At 57.2% G+C, this 24,866-nt stretch overlaps 7 protein-coding genes across 7 annotated transcripts; 4 read left to right on the top strand and 3 right to left on the bottom strand.

Annotated features, from left to right (window-relative positions):
- Positions 1 to 1,166: 1,166 nt before the first annotated feature.
- PLICBS_007792 (uncharacterized protein) lies at positions 1,167 to 3,586 on the top strand (the record flags this gene model as incomplete). The annotated part of the gene is made up of 3 exons (XM_018321261.2): positions 1,167 to 2,118; positions 2,168 to 2,314; positions 2,370 to 3,586. The coding sequence occupies 3 exons, from the start codon at positions 1,167 to 1,169 to the stop codon at positions 3,584 to 3,586; spliced, it is 2,316 nt and encodes a 771-aa protein (XP_018181158.2).
- Positions 3,587 to 5,472: 1,886 nt separating this feature from the next.
- On the top strand, positions 5,473 to 7,469 carry PLICBS_007791 (uncharacterized protein; the record flags this gene model as incomplete). The annotated part of the gene is made up of 8 exons (XM_065601243.1): positions 5,473 to 5,555; positions 5,626 to 5,735; positions 5,786 to 6,048; positions 6,113 to 6,120; positions 6,179 to 6,322; positions 6,379 to 6,627; positions 6,689 to 6,869; positions 7,143 to 7,469. 8 exons carry the CDS (start codon positions 5,473 to 5,475, stop codon positions 7,467 to 7,469), a joined length of 1,365 nt encoding a protein of 454 aa, XP_065457315.1.
- A 7,024-nt stretch (positions 7,470 to 14,493) lies between these two features.
- PLICBS_007790 (uncharacterized protein) lies at positions 14,494 to 15,024 on the top strand (the record flags this gene model as incomplete). The annotated part of the gene is made up of 1 exon (XM_018321258.2): positions 14,494 to 15,024. The coding sequence occupies one exon, from the start codon at positions 14,494 to 14,496 to the stop codon at positions 15,022 to 15,024; it is 531 nt and encodes a 176-aa protein (XP_018181155.2).
- A 2,431-nt stretch (positions 15,025 to 17,455) lies between these two features.
- On the top strand, positions 17,456 to 19,017 carry PLICBS_007789 (uncharacterized protein; the record flags this gene model as incomplete). The annotated part of the gene is made up of 2 exons (XM_018321256.2): positions 17,456 to 17,651; positions 17,813 to 19,017. 2 exons carry the CDS (start codon positions 17,456 to 17,458, stop codon positions 19,015 to 19,017), a joined length of 1,401 nt encoding a protein of 466 aa, XP_018181153.2.
- Positions 19,018 to 19,088: 71 nt separating this feature from the next.
- On the bottom strand, positions 19,089 to 19,911 carry PLICBS_007788 (uncharacterized protein; the record flags this gene model as incomplete). Its single annotated transcript, XM_065601242.1, has 2 exons — positions 19,089 to 19,759; positions 19,857 to 19,911. The coding sequence occupies 2 exons, from the start codon at positions 19,909 to 19,911 to the stop codon at positions 19,089 to 19,091; spliced, it is 726 nt and encodes a 241-aa protein (XP_065457314.1).
- A 1,804-nt stretch (positions 19,912 to 21,715) lies between these two features.
- On the bottom strand, positions 21,716 to 22,777 carry PLICBS_007787 (uncharacterized protein; the record flags this gene model as incomplete). Its single annotated transcript, XM_018321254.1, has 4 exons — positions 21,716 to 22,352; positions 22,408 to 22,576; positions 22,636 to 22,688; positions 22,740 to 22,777. The coding sequence occupies 4 exons, from the start codon at positions 22,775 to 22,777 to the stop codon at positions 21,716 to 21,718; spliced, it is 897 nt and encodes a 298-aa protein (XP_018181151.1).
- A 148-nt stretch (positions 22,778 to 22,925) lies between these two features.
- On the bottom strand, positions 22,926 to 24,490 carry PLICBS_007786 (uncharacterized protein; the record flags this gene model as incomplete). Its single annotated transcript, XM_018321253.2, has 2 exons — positions 22,926 to 23,032; positions 23,575 to 24,490. 2 exons carry the CDS (start codon positions 24,488 to 24,490, stop codon positions 22,926 to 22,928), a joined length of 1,023 nt encoding a protein of 340 aa, XP_018181150.2.
- Between the last annotated feature and the right edge of the window lie 376 nt (positions 24,491 to 24,866).

The raw sequence follows: 24,866 nt of genomic DNA, 5'->3' as shown, positions 1-24,866 counted from the left end.
ATGCTGCCGTGTCCGCATGGACGTTAAAAAAGAAGCGCGGGCGTTTGACGGGTGAATCTCACGACGAAACGCTATCATTGACCGCATCGGTTCAAGAAGGACCACGCGCGGAGGGGCACTCACTGTGCGGCTTGAAAGAAAGGCCGTCGGCCTGGATCTGGACTCTCACAGTGGGGCACGATTGAGTTCTGAGCTTACGCGACGTTGTTAGCTGCTAATAAGTTCGCAACTCCCCCGCTGCGCGGTCAATACGTACGCTTCAATGCCGCTTCCGGCGTGCCAAGTGACAGGTCCATTAAAACCAGTCAAAGCCTCAAAGGTCTCCTCAGCCAAGCCTCCAACTGCTTCTGATGAAGCAACTCACGCTGCATCTGACTTTTCGCCCAGTCTCTGGCCATTGTCCACTCATCGATAAGCGTCACATCAGCAGCACTTTCTTCTTCTTACACTGCCTCCAAAGATCCCGGTTGGATACGACCGTGAAGTCGATCTCATGCAGCCGCGTAATTTACCACTCCTGCTGTGCGAGCCGCTCCGCGCATGTCCATCAACGACACTTGTCGGCGTGGAAGTGTCGAACTGCCCTATCCCTATTGCGCACCGAAGTACGTTTTAGCGAATCCTGAGCTGCTGAGCCGGCACACGTAGAGGTTGGTCGTATCCCCGTCCGGCGGTTCCGTGTAAGCGGCGTGGATGGCGCAGCCCTCGGAGGTGCACAAAACCCCGCCGTTATTCCCACTCAGGTGCTGTGGCCTTGCGAAGGAAGGCTTGCCAGGGCCAGGGCGACCTTGCCAGCGTCCGACCAAAAGCGGAACTAAGACAACCGTCCTTCTGGCAAGCCGTGCCGCTTGGTATTAGAGTGAGACGGAACCGCCGCCGGCAACAAAGTGGCTTGTGGTCTGCAGCTGGAGCAGGACCGACACAATGGGGCCATCGCACACGAACCTCACTTGGAGGAGTTCGGAGGCCCCGTCTCTTTGGGCACTTCCAGTCTCTTGTCCGCGGGATTCCCAACCCACGATGCAGTCTTGATGGTGTGACGTGCCTTGAGGCAAACACTGCCATGTTATAAAATAGTTGCGGTTTGCGGGGATACCTGTATGTAAAAGATCTATTCCAGCAATCGCCCCGAATCAAGCCTCTCCTACTTCGTATACCTGCCCTGCATGGCGCCCGCGAGAATCAGCAGGGACCCCGTCCTCCATCGGGAGGACGCAGCGCAATCCCGCAGCTTCCAGGATCGTGCTGTGAAATGCGACTTTTGCGTCTGCGGCGGTGGCCTTGCCGGGACCATCGCCGCCATTGCCGCCGCACGAAATGGTATTTCCGTGGTCCTCATCCAAGACCGGCCGGTGCTGGGAGGCAATGCGTCCAGCGAAGTCCGCCTCTGGATTCTCGGCGCGACTTCGCACATGTTTAACAATAATCGCTACGCCCGCGAAGGAGCCCTTGTCGACGAGATACTCCTGGAGAACCTGCACCGCAATCCAGAAGGCAACCCTCTCATCCTGGACACAATTTTGCTGGAAAAGGTCCATGATGAACCCAACATCCAGCTCTTCCTCAACACAGGACTCGTTGGATGCAACAAGGATGGAGGTCGGATTAGCAGCATCACCGCTTTTTCGTCTCAGTCATCTTTGATGATCTCAATTACGGCCCAGCAGTACGCGGATTGCACCGGCGACGGGGCCCTGGCGTTTCTGGCCGGGGCTCCGTTCAGGATTGGTGCCGAAAGCCGCGACGAGTTTGGCGAGGGATTCGCGCCGTCATCCGAGTACGGCCACCTCCTCGGCCACTCCATCTACTTTTACACCAAGGATGCTGGCAAGCCTGTCAAGTTCGTGGCGCCGTCGTACGCTCTCAAAGATGTGGAAAATACCATTCCCCGGTTCCGCAGCTTCAGCACAAAGGAGATGGGCTGCAACCTGTGGTGGATTGAGTACGGCGGGCGACTGGATACCATTCATGACACCGAGGAGATCAAGTGGGAGCTGTGGAGAGTCGTATACGGCGTTTGGGATTACTTCAAGAACTCAGGGCGGTTTCCAGAGGCCGCAAATCTCACGCTAGAATGGGTCGGCACCATACCAGGCAAACGCGAGAGCAGGCGCTTCGGTGAGTTCCAACTTCATCGGTCCTTGGGTCAAAGCTGACTGTTGAGTAGTTGGTCCTACCATGATGGTACAGCAAGACATTGTGGAGCAGCGCTTTCACTCCGATGCAGTATCTTTTGGAGGTTGGTCTCTTGATCTGCATCCAGCAGACGGCGTCTTCTCAGAGGTCGACGGCTGCACTCAGTGGCATTCCAAGGGTGTGTGGCCTTGCTTGACTGGTGCCCCCCGCATCGCGGACTGACACTTCGTTAGGAGTCTACCAGATACCGTTCTCATCCATGCTTTGTGCCGAGGTCCCCAACCTCATGTACGGCGGACGCACAATCTCCGCAACGCACGTCGCGTTCGCTTCGACCCGTGTCATGGCGACCTGCGGTGCGAATGCTAACGCCCTTGGGATGGCCGCGTCCATGTGCAAAAAGCTGTCTGTTGATCCAGCCCGACTTCTGGAGAAGCACACCATGAAGATGTTTCAGACTGAGCTGATGCGTTTCGGACAATACATACCCGGCTACAAGCTCAAAGACCCCGAAGACCTGATCCGCCAGGCAACCTTCCTGGAACCGTCTTCCACGTTCGAGCTAGACAGGCTGCCAGCTGACGGCCCACCGAAGGTACTGGTCCGAAGCCTTGCTCAGATGATTCCGCTTGAGGCTGGGCCGATCCCCAAGTTTCATATCACGGCCCAAGCGGTCGCGGATACCACTTTGACTGTCCAGCTTCGCGTCTCCAAGAAGCAATACAACTATACCCCCGAGGAGATCTTGGAGACACTCAGCTTCGAGTTGCGACCGGGATCCAATCCCTTAGAAGTGGCTTTCACGGTGCACAATCCGCAAGCGCAGTACGTCTTTCTATGTATCATGCAAAACGATTCAGTGGCCGTTTCTACGACACTGAAGCGCGTGTCTGGTTTGATGACTGTTGAGCATGAATGCACTCAGTCACCGCCCAAAGACATAGGAGTTGATGAGTTCGAGAGATGGACGCCTGTGCGGAGGCCCATGGGACACAACATTGCGCTTTCAGCAGATCCCCCGATCCGAGCATGGGGCGTTGCCAATATCCGCAACGGAGTACCTCGACCAACGAAGCGAACAAACTGCTGGGTGCCCAATAGCGGCTGTGGGGAGAGACGGCTGATCAAGTTTACCTGGGACGCTCCAGTCACACTTGGCCGAGTCGTAGTTCACTTCGACACGGACTATGATCACGCTGCAGAGTCGGTTCTCCGCGGCCATCCCGAGCGCGTTATGCCATTCTGCGTCAAGGAATGGCGTATCTTGGATGTATCAGTGGAAGGAAGTGAGAGTGAGCTCTTTCACGAGCACAACAACCACCAGTCACGTCGGGTTGCAATCATGACTGCACCTACTCGCGTTACAAGCATTGCCGTCGAGGTTTTGGCACTTAATCGCGACAGCAACGTTGAAGGAGGCATATTTGAGGTCAGAGCATATAATTCGTAGAACCAGGAAAAGAGAAGAGCATACGTATTACCAGGTACGGACATCTGCATTTTCACACCTTGTCCCGCCGACAAGTCCTGCTGAAACGCTACGCGGTCCGACAACGGCGGGCTGCAACAACATTTTGGGCCATCTCAGTCCGTCGACTGAGCAAGTGATGATGAGAATGACTCTGTGGCCCGCGGCGAGCGGAAACCTTAGCTCTCTTTGTATGGTGCCAAGCGTCCTGGGTGGCTGCAGCGGTCTTCGCAGGCTCGCAGTCCCAGCGAACTTTATGCGGGCGCGATGGCTTCCTGTGCGGTGAACTTATTGACAGCATCAGCTTTTGGGTTCGCGTTAATGCCTGCGCCTGAATACCTAGAAACCTTCCAAAAACTGGACGTCTCCTTCAAAATGTGACGTGGCTCTTGGATCGCCTTCCAATACATACCCGGTTCCTACACTGTGCATGTCATTTTCCGCCGCGATGGACGCTCTACACGAGGACATCTTTGGGCATGATTTTTTTATCGCTGAGCTCGCCGACGAACCACTCGATTCCTCCCCTACACTTGCACCTTGCGACGAAGAACCCCCCGAAACAACGGAGCCTGTGAATGAGCCAAGCGCCTCCTCCCTCTACATTCAGCCATCAACATTGCCTGATTGCAACGGACATACCCGCAGCCTCTCATCTAGATGTCACATTCGGATCATCAATATAACCATAAAGATATATCCAGAAAAACACTCCCTTCCTGAGTTGCTTCCCGAATACGCCCCCCTACCATATACAATCTACAGCGATTTACCCAAGCCGCCTTATTTCGTCCAGGTTGCGAGCTCCTTGGGCGGATCCCGGTCGAAGCCACCAAGCTTGCACTATCTCGCATACTTCGGAACGAGCCGGATGGTGTTTGTGTCATCGTATCAGAGAGGAACTGCCCATGCCCTCGGCTTCTACGCAATATCTCATCATCGTTCCACCGGTGACATATTAGGCCACTGGATGTGGGAGATTATTCGCATGATCTGGCGGGACGGAATACGTCAAACCTTTTTGACTATATGGAGGCCATCACAGCTCCCCGCTCCACAAGTCGATTGAGGAACCTCAATGGGGGGTCGCGCTGAGTAGCAGAGCGGTCGCTGTAGCAGGTGCCAGCCGTCGATTACCAATTTGGGCTTTATATCGAAGAGAGGAGCAATTTGGACATATGCCCTTGCGTATTTGGTCACAACGGGAAAGGGCATATGCGAGCAGCAACGACAGCAACGACAGCAACGACAGCAACGACAGCAACGACAGCAACGAGCAGAGATAGCACCGGTGGTGGGCACATCCGTGCCGCCCACGAGCCACTGGGTTTCGACTTGGGAAGCGGCGTTGTTGATGAACAAGGCGGAGAGCAGCGCGAAATTAACCGCTGTGTTCATCCCTCGGCAAAGTAGCGTGATCCGCGTCCCACTACGTTAGTAGTCGGATGAGGTCCAACTCGAACGCGGGGGCAGGCTGGGGCGCATGATTCCCCGCTTGGGGAAACCGAAGTCCCCAGATTTGTCGGCCGCGCTAGCGAGATACGGAACCGCCGTCCGGGGCACTTGACTGATGTTGGAAACATCAGATTTCGTTGTCGGGGCCTCCGCTTGCCCAGACCTCCATGTCCTCGCCCCTGTACGCTCGCGAAATGCCAGCCTCGATCATTTGACGCCACAAGTCGACAACGACACGAACGGCATGATGGTTCCTCGTAAGCGACGACATATATATCGAACGCAGACTGCTGAGGCTCGGTTATCGTGATAGCAACAGACGCCTCATGCCCCGACGTTCACCTTGCTCCACCTAGCCCAGCATCTCGGGCGCGCTCAACTTCATATCAGACTCGAACAGGTTGCGGATCACCATGGCCGAGCAGACCAGTGGCGCTCTCACCTGGTACGCCAGCCTGGCGGCGGCGTGCTTCTCCATGGGATCCATTTTCTGGGGGTGCGCAGACTCCATTCCTGTCCCGCAATCGCAACGCATAGCCATGTGCCCTAACCACTGGACTAAACAGCTATGATATTGGCATCTTGTCCACCGTGTTTGTGGCCCCAGGCTTTAAAGACGCCCTTCACCATCCCAGCTCCAGCGAGACGGGCCTCATCACTGCCATATTCGCCGTCGGTATGTTTCGAAGGCTCTTCAATGGCCCAAGCAGTGCTAAGTGAATGCAGGTGGCTGGCTATCATACGCGGCCTTGGCCGGGCCGGTAAACGATCGACTTGGACGACGATGGGCGGGCGTTGCCGGCGTGGCTGTACTGTCGTTGGGCGCTGCGCTTCAAGCCGGGGCCGTCCACCTGGCGATGATGATCGTGGGGAGGTTCATCGCCGGAGTTGGCACGAGCGTCGTGTCCACCGCCGTGCCGCTATATCTGTCTGAGATCAGCCCGGCCCGGCACCGAGGTGCAATTCTCGCATTGAATCAGACCGGAATCGTAAGCAACCCAACTTTAAATGCCTCCGTCACAGCCAAGAAGCGCATACTAACAACGAACATAGGCATTTGGGTAAGTGCCCTGTATGTTTTAGGCGGCATTGAAGATGCCTACTGACTTGGATACTCAGCATTGCTATCGCCTTCTGGACGGGCTACGGCTACAGTTTCTGGAACACAAAACGTGGTGTCGAGTTGGAGTGGCGGCTCAGCATTGTAATGCAGTTCATCCCGGCGCTCGTTTTCTGCATCGGTGCCCCTTTCCTCCATGAAAGGTTCGGTCCCCCTTCCACCCCGGTCGTTCACCAGTAACTGACACGGAAGCTGCTAGCCCTCGATGGCTTTTGGAGCATGACTTGGATGAAGCCGCAGTCAAGTCACTCTCTGCCCTGCGAGGCAGAGACAATGTCGAAGAGGTGCAGTCGGAGCTTGAGGAAATCCGCTCCAGCATCCTATGGAACAGAGAGAACAGCATCACCAACGCCAAGGTGTTTGTCACGAACAAAGCCCTGTGGGCTCGCTTGTGGCGTGCCTGGGCACTGCAGTTCCTGCAGCAGATGAGTGGTGCAGGCGGCATTCGGTACGTAACGTCGCCAGTACGGCCATCTCGTGAGATACAGCACGCTCAGATATATGACTAGGTATTACTTACCCACGAACTTTCGCGCCGCGGGTGCCTCCGAATCCATCAGCCTCCTAGCCAGCGGCATCGATGGCACTTTCACAGCTTTTTGCGTGATCCTCGCATTCTTCCTCGTCGATCGCATAGGGCGTCGTCATTCACTCGGCATTGGCGCCATCATCATGGCGTTCAGTCTCATGGTGAGCTTGATCAATGTGACAATCCGCCCCACACGCCTCATGTTACTCACAAGTCAAATCTTGTAGATCAACGGCGCGTTGCAGACCATATACCCCGATGGTTCGAATACTGCAGCCTCCTATACCTGCATTTTCTTCATCTTCTTCTTCTCTCTCGGCTACTCGATTGGATTCGGGCCTACTGCCTGGACATATGCTGCAGAGGTATATTCCAATGCCCCCACGACCCAGGCCCATGCTTCTATACGTGTCTCGACATTAACAGAGTGGCAGATCTTTCCCGTTCATGTCCGTGCCAAGGGGCTTGGAATCGCGGCCTCCGGTGGCTCTCTCGGATCGATCATCGTCACTCAAGTCTGGCCCGTTGCCGTGGCAAACATTGGACCAAAGACCTTCTTCGTCTTTATGACCTTTAATCTCTTCTCCATTGTCCTCGTGTACACAATGTACCCAGAGACGAAAGGGCTCACCCTGGAGGAAATTGACTCTCACTTCGGCAACAGCAACCTACATGCTGAGTCCGGGACTGGTCCAAAGGCGAGACTTGACGAAAAGCACGAGGTGGAGAACGTTGAGATTGAGGCTTCCCATAGGGCATAGAGACTGACCATGTGTTGTTGTGGCACGCCTTGATTGGAACTACTTGGACTTTCGTACCAAATCTGAAGAATCATATTGAGTTATGTGGTGGCTAATTTGTTGGCGGGTCGTCTTGACTCGCCTGGTTCCCGCAATCCGAGAAGTCCACTGGCTCCAAAAAGTTCAACACGCTGTCTGTGATCGCTGTATCCATTGGCACCGCCATGGGTGCCGGGAAGTCAAGCCCAAACGAGTCGAGGCCAAGCGGAATGTGATCAAAGCCCCCAACGTATGTCTGGCTCGCCTCTACGTCGCCAGCCTCTTGCCAGGCGTCATCTGCCAACATATAGCCAAGGGTAAACGTCTCGTTAGCGGCACTGAACGCTTGCTGATGCCGTGAATCTTGCCAAGGCTCGTCGGACCGCACAAAGTCTGGCATGAATGAGTTCGACCCTCGCCAGGTAGATGCGGCATCCATAGTGGGCCGTGAGGATGTTGGCCCTGACATGTCGGGGTTGTTTGCAATCGCTTGAGTAGTCCTGAGACGCTCGTCGGATTTCGAAGGGTCGGCTTGGAAGAGTCTCGACGATGACGAGCCGCGCCGTGGACTCGAGAAGACAGGTGTGTCAGACTCTTGTCTGGAACTGACCTCCCCGTTGCTGGGCTGCCATCGAGCTTGCCGCAATGCGCTCGTTCTAACCCGCCCTTCCACGATATCCAATGCTGCGTCTGCGATTTTGGTCAAGACCTGCTTGGCTCTTCGCATCCGACCCCAACGAGTTCCCAGTCTCTCCAGTACTGCTTCCCACTCGACTATACAGCTTTTGAAGGACAGCCAGTCCTTTTGAGCTTCGGCCCTGACCACTGAGTCGTTTAACACAAGGAAGAGTAAAGTGAGACCGCATGTCAGCTGCGTGTGCAGGTCTAGCCACGTGAAGTTTGCGAGGTTCTTGTGAACACCAATGAATGAATGGTGCACCATGTACTTGGCTGCCGTGTATGAGACCATCGATGAGTCAGACGAAGCCAGTGAGCTTCTTGAGAGAGGCCGATGAAGCATCAGCAAAGCGTTGTGATAGTAGTACCGCCACCATTCCGTGTTGTGGCCGTTCGCATCGGCCAGGACTTGAGCTTCTTCATCCCATGCGGTGAGTCGTGCAGTTATATCTGCCGGCCAAGTCGCGACTCCTGCTACTTCAGCAGTCGGATGAGCCGTCAGAGCAGACGGGGCGTAAACTAGGCTGACTATTTCGCTCTGAAGACGTTGCAACCTCAACCAGTGAGCCGATTTGGATCTCGCCATTTGCAAAAACGGCGTCTCTGGGAGCTCCACGTCGATTTCGTCGTCGTTTATAAAGAATGGTCGGCCAAGCGTCGTCGCCAGAGCGCGGTCTAATGAGTATGTTACCCAGAAGAGCCTACGTTTCGTGTCCTTGGTCACCAAGGCTGCCTGGCCGGGGACCGCTTGGTCTATCGTGCGCTCGGAATGGAAGCCAAGGTCAATGCACATTCGCATACAGAGACCAGAAATGTACCACATCGGCGCAGACTTGGAGTTGAGAATTGATGATAGCAAGAGAAGTAGTAGGCATTGAAGAGTGCGGTAGTGCCTGATTTGCATGATTGAACTGAGCTGTGACATGGCATGTAGTCTGTAGCCCTCTGACATCGTGCGCGACTGAGCACTCTTGTGTGAAACTAGGAGGAGGGCGATAGAGAGAACCATGCTTAGCATGAAAGCCGTGAAAGGATCTTCGGCGTGACGCTGCCCTGATTCGTGCTGGTCGTAAAGTTGTGATACTGCTTCGTTGAACTCGTCAGGGGCGAGGATTGGGTACTGAATCTGAAGTTGGGCGAAGAAGACCTCTACGAGGCCTTCAACGGTTGCTCTTGGAGGCAGCGGGTAATGGCCATGGTGAAGGTCAGAGTCACTCGCAAGGTCCCCATCGGCTCCCTGCTGCGAATCTTCCGACAGGCTGCGGGACTCGCCAGCAGTGAAGTCTATACGACCCTGACCCGCGGATTGTAATACCGATCGAGCGAGATACATCCCTGTTGTCACTGTCAGCGGCGCCGAGATACTGCCAAACGAGCGCGTCGACTTACCGCTTGACGTCCCAAGGAAATGTGCATCACCGCCTGCTTCCAGATGGACCAAGTCTGGATGCGGTCGGTCAATACTTGTCTCATTACCAGGCCTAGCGGATAATTCATTTGGGGTGCCATTCTGGGAATCCTCCGTGGCAGTCCGACCCAGCTGTTCGATCTTGGCCTGGAGATGAGCGACACGCTCCTCAAGTTCATCGATGTACACTCTGGGGTAGGACTGCTTGGTCCGCGAATCGGTATACTCGCAAATTGAGTTCGTATTCTGGCACGGGGCGCAAGATGGTATACCTTTACGGCTGTTGTCAGAGAACAAATCGCAGATGACAGCACAGCGCTTACCAGGGTCGCATTTGGCTTTACGCCTGCGACATCGGTTGCATGCGCTTATCGTCTGGACTACGTCAGCATGCCTCTGAATTCGTTGTTGAGTGCCATGCTGTACATAAAATGAGGACTCCATGCTGGGGCTGCCTTTGGCGCCGGCAGCACATTGTGGCGGGCTTGAGATTAATTCCGCGGCTTGCAGCTGTGATCGTTTGCACCGGTGAAGTTGTGAGGAGCTGACGGGCCTCATAGGATACAGGCCGGTGGACCCATGTTCGCTCATCATGTTAGTGGTCACGTGGCGGTCGGCTTGTTAAGACTCGGGAAAGGCATCGTCTTTTCTTCGTCGTCAATTACTGGACAGTTGTACCACAATTCTACCCAGAGTGAATAAGACGGGAAGTTTTGCTTTTATTCGTGATAGAACCTGATCCAGGTGCCCAAATTGTGAGGCCATCGAGGCGCACTTCCATTGGCATTGGCGGGGGTTCACCAAGAAAGCACTCAACAAGCCAAACAGTTGCCAAACATAGTTCACCAGTGCAATAAGATGTGATGTTGAGTACAGGGACAGAGATCCATTATTATTCCAGGTACCAGTGTTACTGTTTGCGAAAGCCGTCATGTGTTTCTTCTACTGCGTTAAAGTCGAAGGCTCCGTCAAATCACTTGGTTGGACTTGTGAAGTGATGAGCTGACCTGAAAGGTCCCACTTGTCAGGAGACGCTTGACGGACGCCCAGCCCTCAATAGTGCAATTTAGTGCGACCAGAGTGAGGGGCCTTTGTCGAATGACCACTGGGCAGACGTTCGTTAGACGGAACCGCCGCGCGATCATCGTGGCGCCGACGGCGGTTCCGCCTCCAGACTCAAGCCCCAAGATACCGGGTGTTCGAATGAATCGAGGCCCAAAGGCAGTACAACCGAGCAAATGGGCAGAGCAGCGGGTATTCTCTTCGGGCCTTGATGGTGTTTCATTTGTTGCTCGTCCCATTCAATGGAGAAGTTGCATCAACCCCTCACAATGATACTCGAACACGGGTGCAGCAATGAGACCCTTGTCTTAGAATCAGCGCTTCGGTTGACACCATACACCAGCGTCCACACGTTTTCGGTCTCAAAAGACTCCATCTCCTTGCGGAAGCTGCGACCTTCTCAGTCCATCACTTTACAGTTTCCGCCGGATCTTGATCCTATCTACGGACAAACAGCCTTCGACGAGCATGATCGCCAGCTCACGTTTACCATCTGCAATCTACAACATGGTGCCAGACCAAGAGCATCGGTGTCAGTGCTGGTCAGAAATGGCCGGATTACCAGTCTCTTGGGTCTCCCACGGCGTCATGGCCCGTTGACCGCCGCTGTTGTTGGCATCGGCGGAGGGTTTCCTGCAGATGTCATTGACGGAGATGGGCGGTTGACCTGCGTCGCGGGCGGCATAGGCATCGCCGCTTTCCCTTACATGGGATCGTGCAGCGAATGGAAGCGGAGAGCCAGCCTTTTATGGAGCATCAATCATGAGGAACTGCCTGTTGTGAGGTATTTGCTGCGTTCAAACTGGTTGAATCATAATGAGTGGTTGTCTATTCGCATTTTCGTTACCGGCCGAGATTGGCTCGAGGGCGATCGTGAAAGCCTTGAAGGCGCGGGCACTCCCCAGGGCAATCAATTGGAGACACTGAACTCGCAAGATAACGTTCACGTGGAATTCCTGCAGAGAAGAATGCGCCGGGAAGACCTCGACCAGGGAGTCAAACAGGTGGCGGACAGCGTGGCTATTTTATTCTGCGGAAGCAAGTCACTGGAATGGCAGGTGAGGATGTGGCAGTTGGGTGGAGCGCCTGTGTATGTAACTGAAACGCTATAAAATCTGGATATTATCTTAAGAAACTAATAGATACGTGATTGTCAATACCGTGTCGTGATACTTAGACTGATGTTGCCAATCTACGCAAATTCTGCCCCTCGTTGCTCCTATCTCTACCGCTGCCGACGTTCCCAACGCGTTTCCTCCCATCGGTCGACTAACAGTCTTCGCCGGAAGGGTGATTGAAACTATCCAGCCCACAGACTGCATCCTGGATGTTGTAGGGAGACACCATACAGTACCTACCCTTGCCACCCGGTTCATCGCACTATGTGTCCAGGCACATTAGCACACTGCATCTTGATCACAGGCCCAGCCGAGGCTACTTGATATACTCACCATGGCCCAAGGCGTTTCTGGGCAATCAATCGTCCGCTCTCCAAACGCCACGTAAAACTCCCCTTGCTTTCTTAGATGCGGGGCAACTCTTGCCGTGAAAATGATACACTCTTGCTTGACGTAGGAGCATCTCTGTCTGCTGGATCAGTGCTTTGACCCTCTAGCGTCTGGTGGCTGGGCAATTGTTGCCCACTCACGCCTCTGGCTCTCTCGTTGTGACGGAATGCCATTGCCGTCGCCTCCTCGAGGGTAGCTGCTGTCCCCAAAGTCACTGCATTTAAGATGCAAACAACGCGTTTGATGTTCATACTGTCCGACGAATTTTGAAGTAGGGCAGGTAGCATGAACCATGACAGCTTTAAGGTAGAAAAATGAATGTAGCTCCCAGGTGTGTGACACTGTTTGCGATTAACAAGAGCGCAAGTGTCTTGAGATGTTCATTCTTCCCGATGAGTCTATTTGGAGCTGTATACCTGGAGCTAGGGAGAAAGGAGTGGCGCGTATCACCGTCACGGATATCATGCTGGGCGTCCCAGCTTGCGTTCAGTGCTCGAATTGCAAGTCGCAGCGCAATTGCGTACCCAGCCGTCTCAAGCACCCTTTGCGTACCCGCCATGGTGTCGTGCCCTCCCATACCAGGTTCATTTTTTGCGCGACACTTCACATGCAAGACGTGAAGTTCGTATACACAACTCGGTTATTTATGCCTGATCACGGTGGCAAGAGACAATCTGCAAGGTCGAGTTGATGCAGGAGCATAGCTGCGCCACGTGTGCATGGTATTAAACCGCCCAATATGTAGACAAGGCATCGCATGCGTCACCAATCGGCTCTGTGGGTCTTATAGCCACTTCGTATGCCTCATGCAAGATTGGATGCGAACTCGGCGACGATGTCAGCTCAACTAGTACTAGCAGCATGCAGTGAATGCGTCAGGCTGATATCGATAGGCACCCTACAACATTGAACCGAGAAAGAATATTTAAGTGCGACGGTGTAGGACGCAAGTTTCTACGCGCGAGCCGGGGAATGCTCAACAGGTCCGATTACAAGAAGATGTTTCCTTTTGTACGTAGAACACGTGTTCCCCTGTGACAGTACCGCCCAGGGTTGCGCACCGCCGACACGCTCAGGCAGCGAGACACCTCATGTCGACCAGCGCAGTTTGTCTCAATTGCAAGCCTTGGTTCCGTCGATATAGATTGAGTAATGTCAACGTGATTCGACTGTGCCCTGCGATTAGCGGAAACCGCTCTGGTGAGAAAGTAGCAGGCACATGGGACCTTGCAACAGGAGATCCAACTCGAGACATCAATATGCGGGTGAAGTCCAAGCTTGCGCCACGGGATGACAGGAAACACTCATGATACCGCCCGGTGGCGTTTGGGGCATGGGGCATTCGTGACTCCTTTATGTGCCCTGCAGGCGTTTCGCGGTCTACCCGACGGGCACACGCTGTGAGCGCTGATATCCGACACGGAGGTTGTCGTCGCCAGATTGGGCAATTTTCCCAATCGGGAAACGTGATTGAACGTCAACGTCCAGTCATGCAAAACGCATTAATGGGCCATATACGAAGTGGCATAAACATCGGCATTTCCGATTCCTATATTTACTCGTGGGTCCACCATCCTGTAAAGATCTGCCTCCACGCCGTTGGCGCCTGTTCGATCCGGCTCATCGGCGCGGTCTTGAGGCAGTGCGCGCGCAGCTGCAGTGGGACGGTGGATCGATGAGCTGTCGCGCGTCGTATAAATGGATCGCTGGCGGAGCACAAAACCAAGGCGAAGCAGGCGTGGCCCCTTCCTTCTGCACGGCCCCCCGGGGGTCGCGCCACCTGGGCGTCATCATCACTGAGCCAACGGGTGCAATGATCCTGGCAGCTGGTCGCGTGGCACTGCTCAGCAGTGCTTATTATGCTCTCCATCGCAACGTCAGCAGCATCGAGCGCGGCTGGGCATTGCTCGTCAGTCCGTTCCTCATATGCAGTGGGCAAGTTGAGAGGATAGCTCAGGTTGCACGGAGCAATCACCAGTCTCGAGATTGATGCCGGCATCCGCTTGACACACTGAGGCGGCCGAGGGGAAACAGTCGCACAAGCAAAGTTGCAAAACACCTGTCTAAGCCATGGACATTGTTTGTTTCACCCGGCACGCGGGCAAAAGAAAAAGCGGCACGGATCAGGAATACGAGACTTGGCCCCCCGTTCCGCCAAGAATAGAAGTTTTGCATGGCCAGCATATATTAAGCATTGATGGGCCTGGCCGTCCATCTCTCAAGAGTCCCTTTGACTGAGTTCTTCTTGTGTCGATTCTCAGCGGAAAACAAAAAGAACCAGATCGAAAGACTGTCCGTGAAAAGAGCCATCTACATTATACAGCCAGCGTCAACCTACCTACCTTTCATCATGACGTCGCTGTCGACCACAACCACCACCGTCGCGCCGGCGACGGCCTCGCCCACCGCGTCATGCCACAACCTCTACGACCCGCCGACGGACGACGCCTCGTGCGCGATGCCCTTCTCCGACAACAACGTCAACCTGATGAAGAGCTGCTGCAAGGGCGCGCAGGTGGTGAGCTACTACAACAAGTGCGGGCTGTACTGCCTCGCGCAGGGCCAGAGCATCGGCGACCTCACCGACTGCTTGTATAAGGCCAAGGCGCCCTGGAACAGCGTTTTCTGCCGCGGCAACACGACGGCCACGGCCACCGAGACGGGCGCCGGCAATATCGACGCCACGGCTTCGGCGTCGGTCGTCGCCGGCGCGTCGACGACCGGGTCCGCGACGGATAGCGGCAGCGCTGGCAGCGCGAGCCCGACCAAGTCCGATTCCGCGGCGCCCGCTGTGCGGCCGCAGGGCGGTGTCAGCCTGAGCGGTGTTGTCGTCGGGGCGACGCTCTTCTCGGCCGTTGTCCTGGGCGCCTTTCAGATTTGATTGAAGAGGAGAGGTAGAAAGGGGAGAGAAGGAGGGTTCTTAAGTTGACGGCGGCGCGGTGGTCAGCTGCAAGGCCAGGACCAATCCAATCCACCTGATGGCTGAACGCCGGACCTGCGCCAATGCTCACAGATAAGTCGACTTGCTCGCTCGAGCATGGGTTGAGATCAATTGATCGATTAGACGAGGGCGGTCGAGGTACGGGCGGGCGGGCACAGCAAGAGAACCAATTGTTACGATACCAGGCGGGGAGGGGGGCTTATTCTCATCCGACAGTCGACACCATGAGTTTCTGCATGTGTGCGTATATGGATGATATGCTTGGGAGGCCTCTTGGATGGGGAGGGAGGAAGAAAAAGGATGACGCGGAAGGGGAAGCGGCGGGATCCTGCATGTGTACAGTACTGCCGCTCTTTCTCACGGATTTAATCATCACCGTTTTGAAATCGCAAATGTTTCGGAGCAACAGAGTCCGGAGTTAAGCATTGCGCCGTGGGGTCAAATATTGGCAATTGAAATGGTAGCTCGCCGTCGGCGATGGATCGATGGAACCCAACGCCGAGATGTGCCAAGATAACCTCAGCCCAATCGGAGACGGAACGCGTTGCAGCTTGCAGCACCGGCAAGGGCTGGGATCACGTTGTTAGTACTCGTAGGCCTTTCCCTGCATACAGAGAGGACCCCAAGAGACCCTCAATGCCACGGAGCTGCACACCGTTTGGAGAGACGGAGTTTGGGCCGTCGCGTGACTCGTTACCTCCGACAGCCTGGGTCGGGGGGGTCCCCTCCAATCCTGCCCCCTGCAAGAAAGGTGCTGCTGGTGTTGCTGATGCAAGAGAGAGATGCGCGTCTCCATTCAAGCGGGTCTCTCCCACCGGCAGTTGGGTCCCTCTTCGTTGCGACCACGGCCGGAGTAACTGCCTCGCCCAGCACGTTACTATCCGCGGCGCGATAACCAAGTTTACTCCTCAGTAACTGTCTCCTAGCCGTTGCTGTGCCGCCGCGCCCAGGCCACACACACGTCACGTCCATGACGAGTCCAAGCTGTAGCTTCGCCGCTCCGCCCGGTCACGACAGTTTCTTGGCATGCGCGCGCTCCGTCTCACAGGCTGAAGGCGCTTTGCGGTCTTGGCATTCTGGGTTAGTAATGGATTATTGAGGGTGTAGTCGACGGCGTCTAACAACGCGATGAGGCGACTACACCTTGCATGTTGCGATACCAGGGATACTTGCAGCCGCAGCCGCTGCGTCCCTGTGCACACACCGAGCCAACAAACATTCGGCTCACCTCGTCGTAACTACGAGGTTGATGAAGGGCTCTGCAAGCAACCGCGCTCCTGTAACTACCGCCGCCCGTTAGCAGCAGGGACCAGACACCAGCATCAGCGCCAGCTGCTCCAGCAAGGTCAGAGCGTTCTTGCCGGCTAGCTGGCTAGCTAGCAAGTTGGCTGGGCTGTCTCCGGCACGCACGCCAAACCAACCTACCCAAGTGCGGCATTGGGCTTCGCCGTGGCTGAACGTTGCTGTCTCAGCCTCCACCACTCCCGCGCGAGCCCGCTCCCCTCCCTTCCCCCCCCGATCTCCGGACCCAACTACCAAGCTGTCCAAGACCGGCCGCCATTAGCCTGAGCTCTTTTTGTTTTTTTTACTGTCCAGTACCATCCCTCCCCCAAGAAAACTGCCAAGAGCTCTCTCTCTCCGCAGCTCGAATGCCAAGACCTATCCTGTAGCTGTAACTGTAGCTGTGCCGCAAGGTGAGCGAGAGACGGAGGGAGGCTCGGCAGGCCAAGACTGGAACCGTTGACGCCACCGGGGATATCACCGCCCTCGACTCGATGGGATGGGATGGGATGGGGAACGCGTGGCGAGGCGGCACAATGCCTTGACCCCCGGATCGCTCTTGGCATTGATGCCTACTCGTTTCGTCCGTCTGGCCTGGCCTGACCTGGTCTGATGGGCTACTATCTGAGTGCATCCGGCCCGAGCTGGGGCTGGGCTGGGCTGGGGGCTCCCTTGCTCTCGAGAATGGAGATGCACTCGGTCGGCTCCCACCCTAACCCTCCCCTACCCTTCCCCTTCGAAGCAGTACCCTCCCGCACCCCTTCCCGCTCCCGAACTCTGCGATGCAATGAGTACGGAATGCCGCGAGCGGTCGGTCGAGTCGGGTCGGGCCCCCCCTCGCTCGCTCGCTCGCTGCGCTCCGCCACTCTGGATGCTCCGGAAAGCTTCGTCATCGATACAAGAGAGAGCACTGGGCCCGGTGCCATCAACGGTCTTGGCGTTTCACACGGCAAGCTCACGGCCTGCGCGTCTGGCAGCAGTCTCTCTCGTCTTATAAGAGCAGCGGCGACGACCCGTCCGCCACCTGTGGGGAGCCCTCAAACATGAAGGCATACAGTAGCCTACCAGCTTGTTTCGCCCTGTCGGCATCATGATACTGCCGCCTCCGCCGCGAACATGTCAAAGAGTCCTCCTCCTCGTGGCCGCGCTGGCTGCCGGCCTGTCCCATCAAGCCGCAGCTGCCGCCGTGCTGCCTCGTGCCGCGGCCGATCCCCCGCCGCCGCTCCGGTTCCGTGACAACGGCACCTTTCACCTGTCCGTCTTTTCAGATCTTCACTTTGGCGAAGGTACGTTGTCGTCGCCCCCCATCACTCACTTACACTCATTCGCCCGGTGGTGTCTCCCCCCCTCGTGCCGAGCATCCGTCTGTGTGGGCGACGGTGCTGGGCTGCTGGCGTTTCTGATAGTGAGTGGCTGAAGCTGATACTGAGACACACACGCACTATAGACCAAGCCGGCGACGGCCCCGCGCAGGACCGCAACTCGGTCCGGGTCCTGGGCGCCGTGCTCGACGCGGAACGCCCGGATCTGGTCGTCCTCAACGGGGACCTCATCAACGGCGACAGCACGTACCGCGACAACAGCACCCACTACGTCGACCAGGTCGTCGGCCCCATCGTCGAGCGCCAGCTCACATGGGCCTCGACGTACGGCAACCACGACCACCAGCCCAACATCAACGGCGACGACATCCTCAAGCGCGAGCGCAACTTCACCGGCTGCCGCACGCAAAAGATGGTGCACGCCAACAGCTCGGGCACCACAAACTACTACCTCCCCGTGTACGCCGCGGACTGCAGCAACGGCAGCGGGGACGCGAGCGCGAGTGAGTGCGCGCCCGAGCTGCTGCTCTGGTTCTTCGACTCGCGCGGCGGCTTCTACTACCAGGGCGGGCCGCAGCCCAACTGGGTCGACGGCAGCGTCGTGTCGTGGTTCAACGCGACGCGCGCCAACATCACGCGCGCGCACGGCGGGCGGGTGATCCCCTCGCTCGCCTTCGTGCACATCCCCATCAACGCCACGGGCGCGCTGCAGTCCGAGGAGGGCGTCGACTCCAACTACCAGCCGGGCATCAACGAGGAGGAGGTGGTGGAGCAGGGCGAGGGCTGGTGCGCCGACGGCCGCCAGGACGGGACGTGCACGTACGGCGGGCAGGACGTGCCGTTTATGCGCGCCCTCGCCGCGACCGAGGGCCTCGTCGGGCTCTTCTACGGCCACGACCACGCCAACTCGTGGTGCTACAAGTGGGACGCGCTGCTACCCGGCATGACGGTCAGGGGCAACGGCATCAACCTGTGCTACGGCCAGCACTCTGGCTACGGCGGCTACGGGGATTGGGCCCGCGGCGGGAGGCAGATCCTCGTGTCGCTGGATAAGCTCAGGGAGCTCTCGGTGGACACGCACATCCGTCTGGAAACTGGGGATGTGGTCGGCGCCGTGACGCTCAACTCCACCTTCAACAAGGACTCCTACCCTGCAAGTCCAGACATCAAGACTTACATGAGCGGCGCCTCTGGCGAAGGCTACCGAGTCTATACCGAGTCCACAGCGTCACCGAGACACGGGACCCTGGACGGCCAGACGGTTGTCACCGCTGCCGTGTACGCAGGCGTTTCGCTCCTGGTCGGACGCTTGCTCCACGGGACGTTATGACGATAGGGGGCTTGGGTCAAACGCTGTGCTGTGATCCCGCTATTTGTATATATCCAGTCCATGATGCCACGTCAGATACCCCGCCTAACGACATTATACGACCCTAGCCCTCCCTGGTTGTGAAGCACGTGTAGGCAGTCCTCGCAGATGACAGTCTCCGGCGGGAACGACCCCGTCGTGAGTGACGCGGTGACGGGCGCGTGGACGACTTGGATCCCAGAAACGCACCGGTTGCAGTTGCTGCAGGTGGGCAGGCCGACGTACTGACGGCTCGGCCCGGCCTGCTGGACCCCAATGCCGCCGCCGCTCGATGTGTCTGGCGGCGGCGCCAGCGACGATAGCGAAGTCATGGACCCCCAGGCAGAGACACTCTCAGTCCGCGTGATGAGACTGTCCTCCCAGTCGGGACTGTTGTTGGCAAAAGCGCTCATGCTAGGGCCGGCTGCGGCATGTTCGACGGGCCGCGGTGGGAACGCAAGAGTAGTCGGCGTCACGCTCGCCGAGAGTTCCTGCCGTAGCCGAGCAATTTCATCCTGCAGGGCCTTGTTCTTCTGGACCAGCTGGCGGACCGCGGCGTCGTCGGTCTTGCTCGACGCCTCCTGGATCTTGAGCTTCTCCACCTCCTGCTCGAGGTATGTGATGTAGTCCCTGGTCCTGGCCCGGATCGCCCTCTGCGTCTCGCGGTCATTGGCCCTCTTTCTCTCGAGCTGGGCTGGCGTCAGAGTTGAGACTGCCCGGTTTCCTGTGTGAGTTTGAAGCTTAGCCAGTGGCCTTGACACTCGACTTGTTGTGTTGTCTCAACCATAAGCAGCCAAAACATGTTTATGGGCCTCGCTTACGCTTTCGCTTTGCTGGCTTATGTTGTGCGTGGCTCTCACCGGGGCTTGGGGACATGGTGTACCGTGCGCTTCGAAAAGGGTTGACGGGGTGACAAGGGAGGAACAAGTGAGTGCAAGTTGAAGTGCTCATCGGGTTCAATGCTGCCGTGAGTATCCCACGATTCTCATGCCCAGTCAGAGGCAACGACGTTGATGGATATATATGGCCGTCGATGCCTCCAGGCAGCATACCCGATTTTGCGGGCTGGCCCCCGCGCAGGTCGCACAGGGGGTCCGGTCACCTTCACCAACCTGAAGCTCGAGGACTTTGACGCTATACAGACTGATACTCCGACACCGCCGCTTCCTGCTGCAAGCCTCAGTGGCAGGCAGAACTGGTGCTCGCCCGCGCTGTGACGTCGGCGCCCGCCGTCGGGTGTCCGCGAGGCCCGTGGCCGCCTCACCGATTCTTCCCTCTCCAGTCCCCCCTGCGCCGCTGCCGCTGTCCACTTGACAAAGACGAAGCCGACCCGGGCAGCACACTTCTGTGATCTTCCCGGCCCCGAAAACACCTACACCAATTGAAGAAAGCTAGCCGGCGGTGTTAACATCGGGCATGCGAGGCATGTGCAGTCGGTGATGTAACATGGGGAAAGGAGTAAAAGAAGAGGACTAGTTGGTTGCTACAACACGCTGGTGACAGCGGGAGAGCAACAACGGCAGGGGGGCTTCGTACCACGTTGGGGGTGGAGAGCCTCTCCGGGGCTGCAGCCTCACACCGGAAGTTCACTTGACTCGCACCTACTGGGCAGGCCCGTTCCTCTCGACGGGAATTGTCTCATCAGAGGAACCTGGGCTCACACCTGTTCGGGCTACCCGAAGCCATTCTCGACCCCACGACGCAACTCCTGGCTCCTGTGCGACCACACGCGGCCACGCCCGCGCCGACCCATTGGCCCGCTGCCTTGACGTCCCAAGCCTTACCTGCCCTAAATCCCACCGTCGACGAGTAATGCCGGGTTAGGGGCATACGGGCGTACGCGTCTAAGCTGAAGTCACGGGCGTCAATATCTACGGGATCCTGAAACGGCCGCAGCTGAAGTTGCCCAAGGCGGAAATGCCCATTGCATGTCTTCGTAAAAGAGCCGACGAGATGGACACCATATCGGATCGTTCTGGCGGCGCCCATTGGGCAGGCTGGAGAGGAGGCTGCAGGGCTGCAGACATTCAGCCAAGGGTCCCAGGGTCGGGTCTGTCGCACATAAGGGGGGATGTCATCGAGCGCGTTGAGCGGGCAGGGAGGCGGACGCTGTCGGCCATCGGCGCGGAATGTCCAGTGTGGACGAACAAACACTAAAAGAATCAACTACGCCAGTGGAATCCCCCGGAAGCCGTTCGGGGACACCGATCGTTCCACGGGGTGGCTGAAGTCCAGTCACGACGAGACCGTTCGTTGAGAACAGGCGGGAGGTTTGTCTGACTGCGTCCGTCGATTTTACACGGGAATAAAACTCTTGCCTGCCGAGCTGACCACAAACGCCTTGATGACGTTGCCAGGTGTTCGGCCTGTTGAGCGGAGGTCGCCGTCCCCGGAGGGGTTCATCTATTCCGCAGACGGACGATAGCGGAACAACGGTCGAGATGCAAGGCGCGCAGAGGACGGCGACAGCGACGTCTGACATGATAGGACGAGGGGGAGTGGTGGTCGAGTCTATGTGGCTCAACGAAAGCATGTACGGACTTCAAGTTGGGTCCTAAGACGTGAGACTGTTCACTTGTCCACCATTATGAGCTGCAACTTACATTCGTTCTTGAAAATGTTCAGGTCACGGGGGTATTGACCAACTATACACAAGAATATTTGCAAACGACGGACGCTCCTAGTCTTTCTTGGCCCGAGCTGCGGCGCGGATTCTCCTGGCCATCAATGCCATCTTGAAGAATCGCGCCGTCAGAAGCTCACTCAGCCATCCGGGCATAAGGGTCGAGATCCATCCGATCATGGACTTTCCTCCGGCCCAAAATTCGTTGCGCGTGCCGCCGATCCAGCCGCCGAACCAACCCTCGCCTTTGAGGGCTTCGGTGACGAGCTTACGGGCGTACACATCCGTAGGCATGGTGGCGTTGGTCTGGCTGAACGTCAACCTCTTCTGGAACATGTCGTCGACGGGCCTGTACAGCGAGTCCGGGGGCAGCACGCGGTCGAAGTGGCTGGCGATGTTGCTTTTAACAGTGCCTGTCATAGCAACCATGACGCGCACGTTGAATGGGAGCAGTTCCATGCGAAGGGCGCGCGAGTAGACATTGATGGCGCCCTTGGTTGACGAGTAGATGGCTCCAAAGAGGTAGGGCACGACGGTGGACACGGATGAGATGTTGATAATGAGACCGCGGGCCGCGATGAGCAGGCTGATGAAGGCTTGGCAGGTGAGCATGGGGCCAAAGACGTTGGCCTCGTACGTAGCGCGGACGTCGTCGAGGTCCATGTCAAGAGCGGGGTGGGTATGCGTGCGGCCGCTGCATGAGCGTGTCAGTATCCGCAGACTCGGCTAGGCTGAGGGGGTGGGCTCACGCATTGTTGATGAGAATGTCGAGCTTTCCGTCGGTAATCTTGGCCACTTCCTCCTTACAGGCCGCGATGCTGGCCTTGTCCGTGACGTCGAGCTGGACGGCGCTCATGCCCATGTCGGCCATGGACTTGAGGACGCTCACGTTGCGCGCCGTGGCGATGACATGGCAGCCTGGCTCCGTCAGTTGGTGACGGCTCGTCGGCAGTGCAGCCGCGGCGAGGCTTTCTCACCTCTCTTGTGAAACTCTAGAGCGAGGGCATGACCGATGCCGCCGGGCGAGCAGCTGGGTGGTTACGTGTCAGTATCGTTCTTTCTCAGAGGATGCCAAACATACCCTGTGATGAGGACAAACGTCTTTCTTCCGGCTGGCATCTTGATGAGTGATAGGGGGGTGATGCAGACAACGCGTATCAGTTGGCACGATGGCAATTCAGAGGTGGATTCAAACGCCTTGGGGTGTTGAGTCTTGGGATCAATTGATTGAACGGAATTCGGTCGATGCGCTGGGGGCTGGCGTCGCTTAAGCAGGAGCGTTGCAATCGGGGTTGCGCTTGCCAAAATGTCCGGTCACCGGTGGCACCGTGGCAGGCGCGCCGGACACCTGGAAACCTCGGCTCACGGAAGCGCCTGCCGCAGTCTCGCGTCAGCGCGCCAAAACCTTCGCGCAGCTGCTCAGTGGCAATCCAGCTCCTGTCATCCCTGGAAATCCGTCCCAGCCGGGTGGCTTAACAACGTCGCACAATCGCCCGCGTTTGCGTCGCCGCAACTCCTCACGCGTCGGGATAGAGACAACCCCGCAGCACCATTTCCTGTCGACGGTGGCATTGCGGCATTGGAGTCTGCATGCATTGATACCGGCACATGCCCGCCGTTGAAAGCATGGGTCGATACCCATCACCGCAAACATGCCGCTGGCAAATACTACCATCACAGACGACAGTCTCGCAGAACACATTCCCTACTTCGTACATGGCCTTTCATTATTGCATCGTTGATACATCGTAGCAGCTCGTCAATCTGCACCATTTCGGGACTCCGATGCGCCTTTTGCACATTGCTCAGCCACAGGAGTCTCGTCTATGCGCACCTCAACACAGACAGCCTCCACGACGAAGCCCCTCGTCATCAAGCCGCCCTCCGTCATGTTCCGGAATGTGTCCCCGACTTACTCGGCGCATCGCTTGCCTTGCGAGCATTCGTTGCGGCCATCTCAAACACCTCGGAAGTATCTCTCACAGCCGGGAGCTCCGCGAGCGCGATGCCGTCTGCCGGTGGCGGCGACGGTGTGAAGGCGCTGGGATACGGCCCGGGGCTCGCGTGCGCCGCGGACCCTGGGCCTGACGATGGCGACCATGCCCCGGACTTGGAATCAGTGGCGCCGCTGAACCGGCCAAGGTCGATGGACGGATCCTTGGCCGGAAACGTCGTCGTCGTCGTCGTCGTCCCCGTCATGTGGTGGTAGTACTCGGGGTGCACGAGCATCGGCCGTGACTCCTCGACGTTGCCCCGTTTGTGCCGTCGAAACAACAGAAACCCAAGGCCGCCCAACACCGCCACGCCCACCAGCGTAGTACCAACGGCGATGCCAATAGTCGCGCCGGTTGACAGGCGCCCGCCGCCGCCGCTGCCCGTTGTTGTAGGAGTTACCGTCACCGTCTGGGCCCCGCCTGCAGGCGTACTCGTCGAGCTGGTCTTGGTCGGCAATATCGTACTGGTCGGCATTGTCGTAATGGTCGTCGTCGGCGAGTCCTGTCCGTTGGCGGCTTTGATGAAATCGCTCTGGCTCACGCTCATGGGCGTGTTCGACCCAGTACACGCCTGTAATATTGTCGCGTACACGCTCTGTACGTCGGCCATGTCCTCTTTGCCCAGGCATTTGGCCGTGTTGGTGATGAAATTGCCCTTGTTACCGCAAAAGCAAGTATTGAGCTCTTTGGCCGTCGAGCCGGAGCATTTCGACTTGCTGGCCGCGCTCTTGAGGCATGATTGCGCGTTCTTTGGGTAAAAAGAGAAGTCGGGGTCGAGAGCGACCGCGGACGAGGCAGCAAGCAGCGGAAGGGCGTCTTGCAAGCGAAATCGCACCATTTGGTCTTGTGAGCCGCGACGATTCGACGTGAGATGGCTCAAGTTATGCTCGGTGAGGATGCTTGTTCGCAAGGAGGGTCTGTGTACACCGTTGGCAGTGCACCTTGCAACCCAGCTCGTCTACGCAATAGATCGGCCAGATCGACTAACAAAGATTTCGACAGAATAAATTCAGTCGCACGCGCAAATGCCCACGAAATGCCTCAGGACGCAGGCCCGCGAGATGGAAATGAGGAGGCGGTCCTGCATGCGTCGAAACACAACACAGGCTATTCCTGGACCAACAACCACAACAACACGGCCCGCCCGAGGCAGCGAAAACAGGTTCGCATCCGAGCCCGTGCGCATCGCCGTGACCATGGGCACTGCAGCAGAC

This window comes from Purpureocillium lilacinum (assembly GCF_023168085.1).
Source record: "Purpureocillium lilacinum CBS 284.36 DNA, scaffold_5, whole genome shotgun sequence".
Taxonomy (NCBI): domain Eukaryota; kingdom Fungi; phylum Ascomycota; class Sordariomycetes; order Hypocreales; family Ophiocordycipitaceae; genus Purpureocillium; species Purpureocillium lilacinum.
Note: the sequence above shows the minus strand (reverse complement) of the source record. Positions and strands in the feature narration are given on the sequence as shown.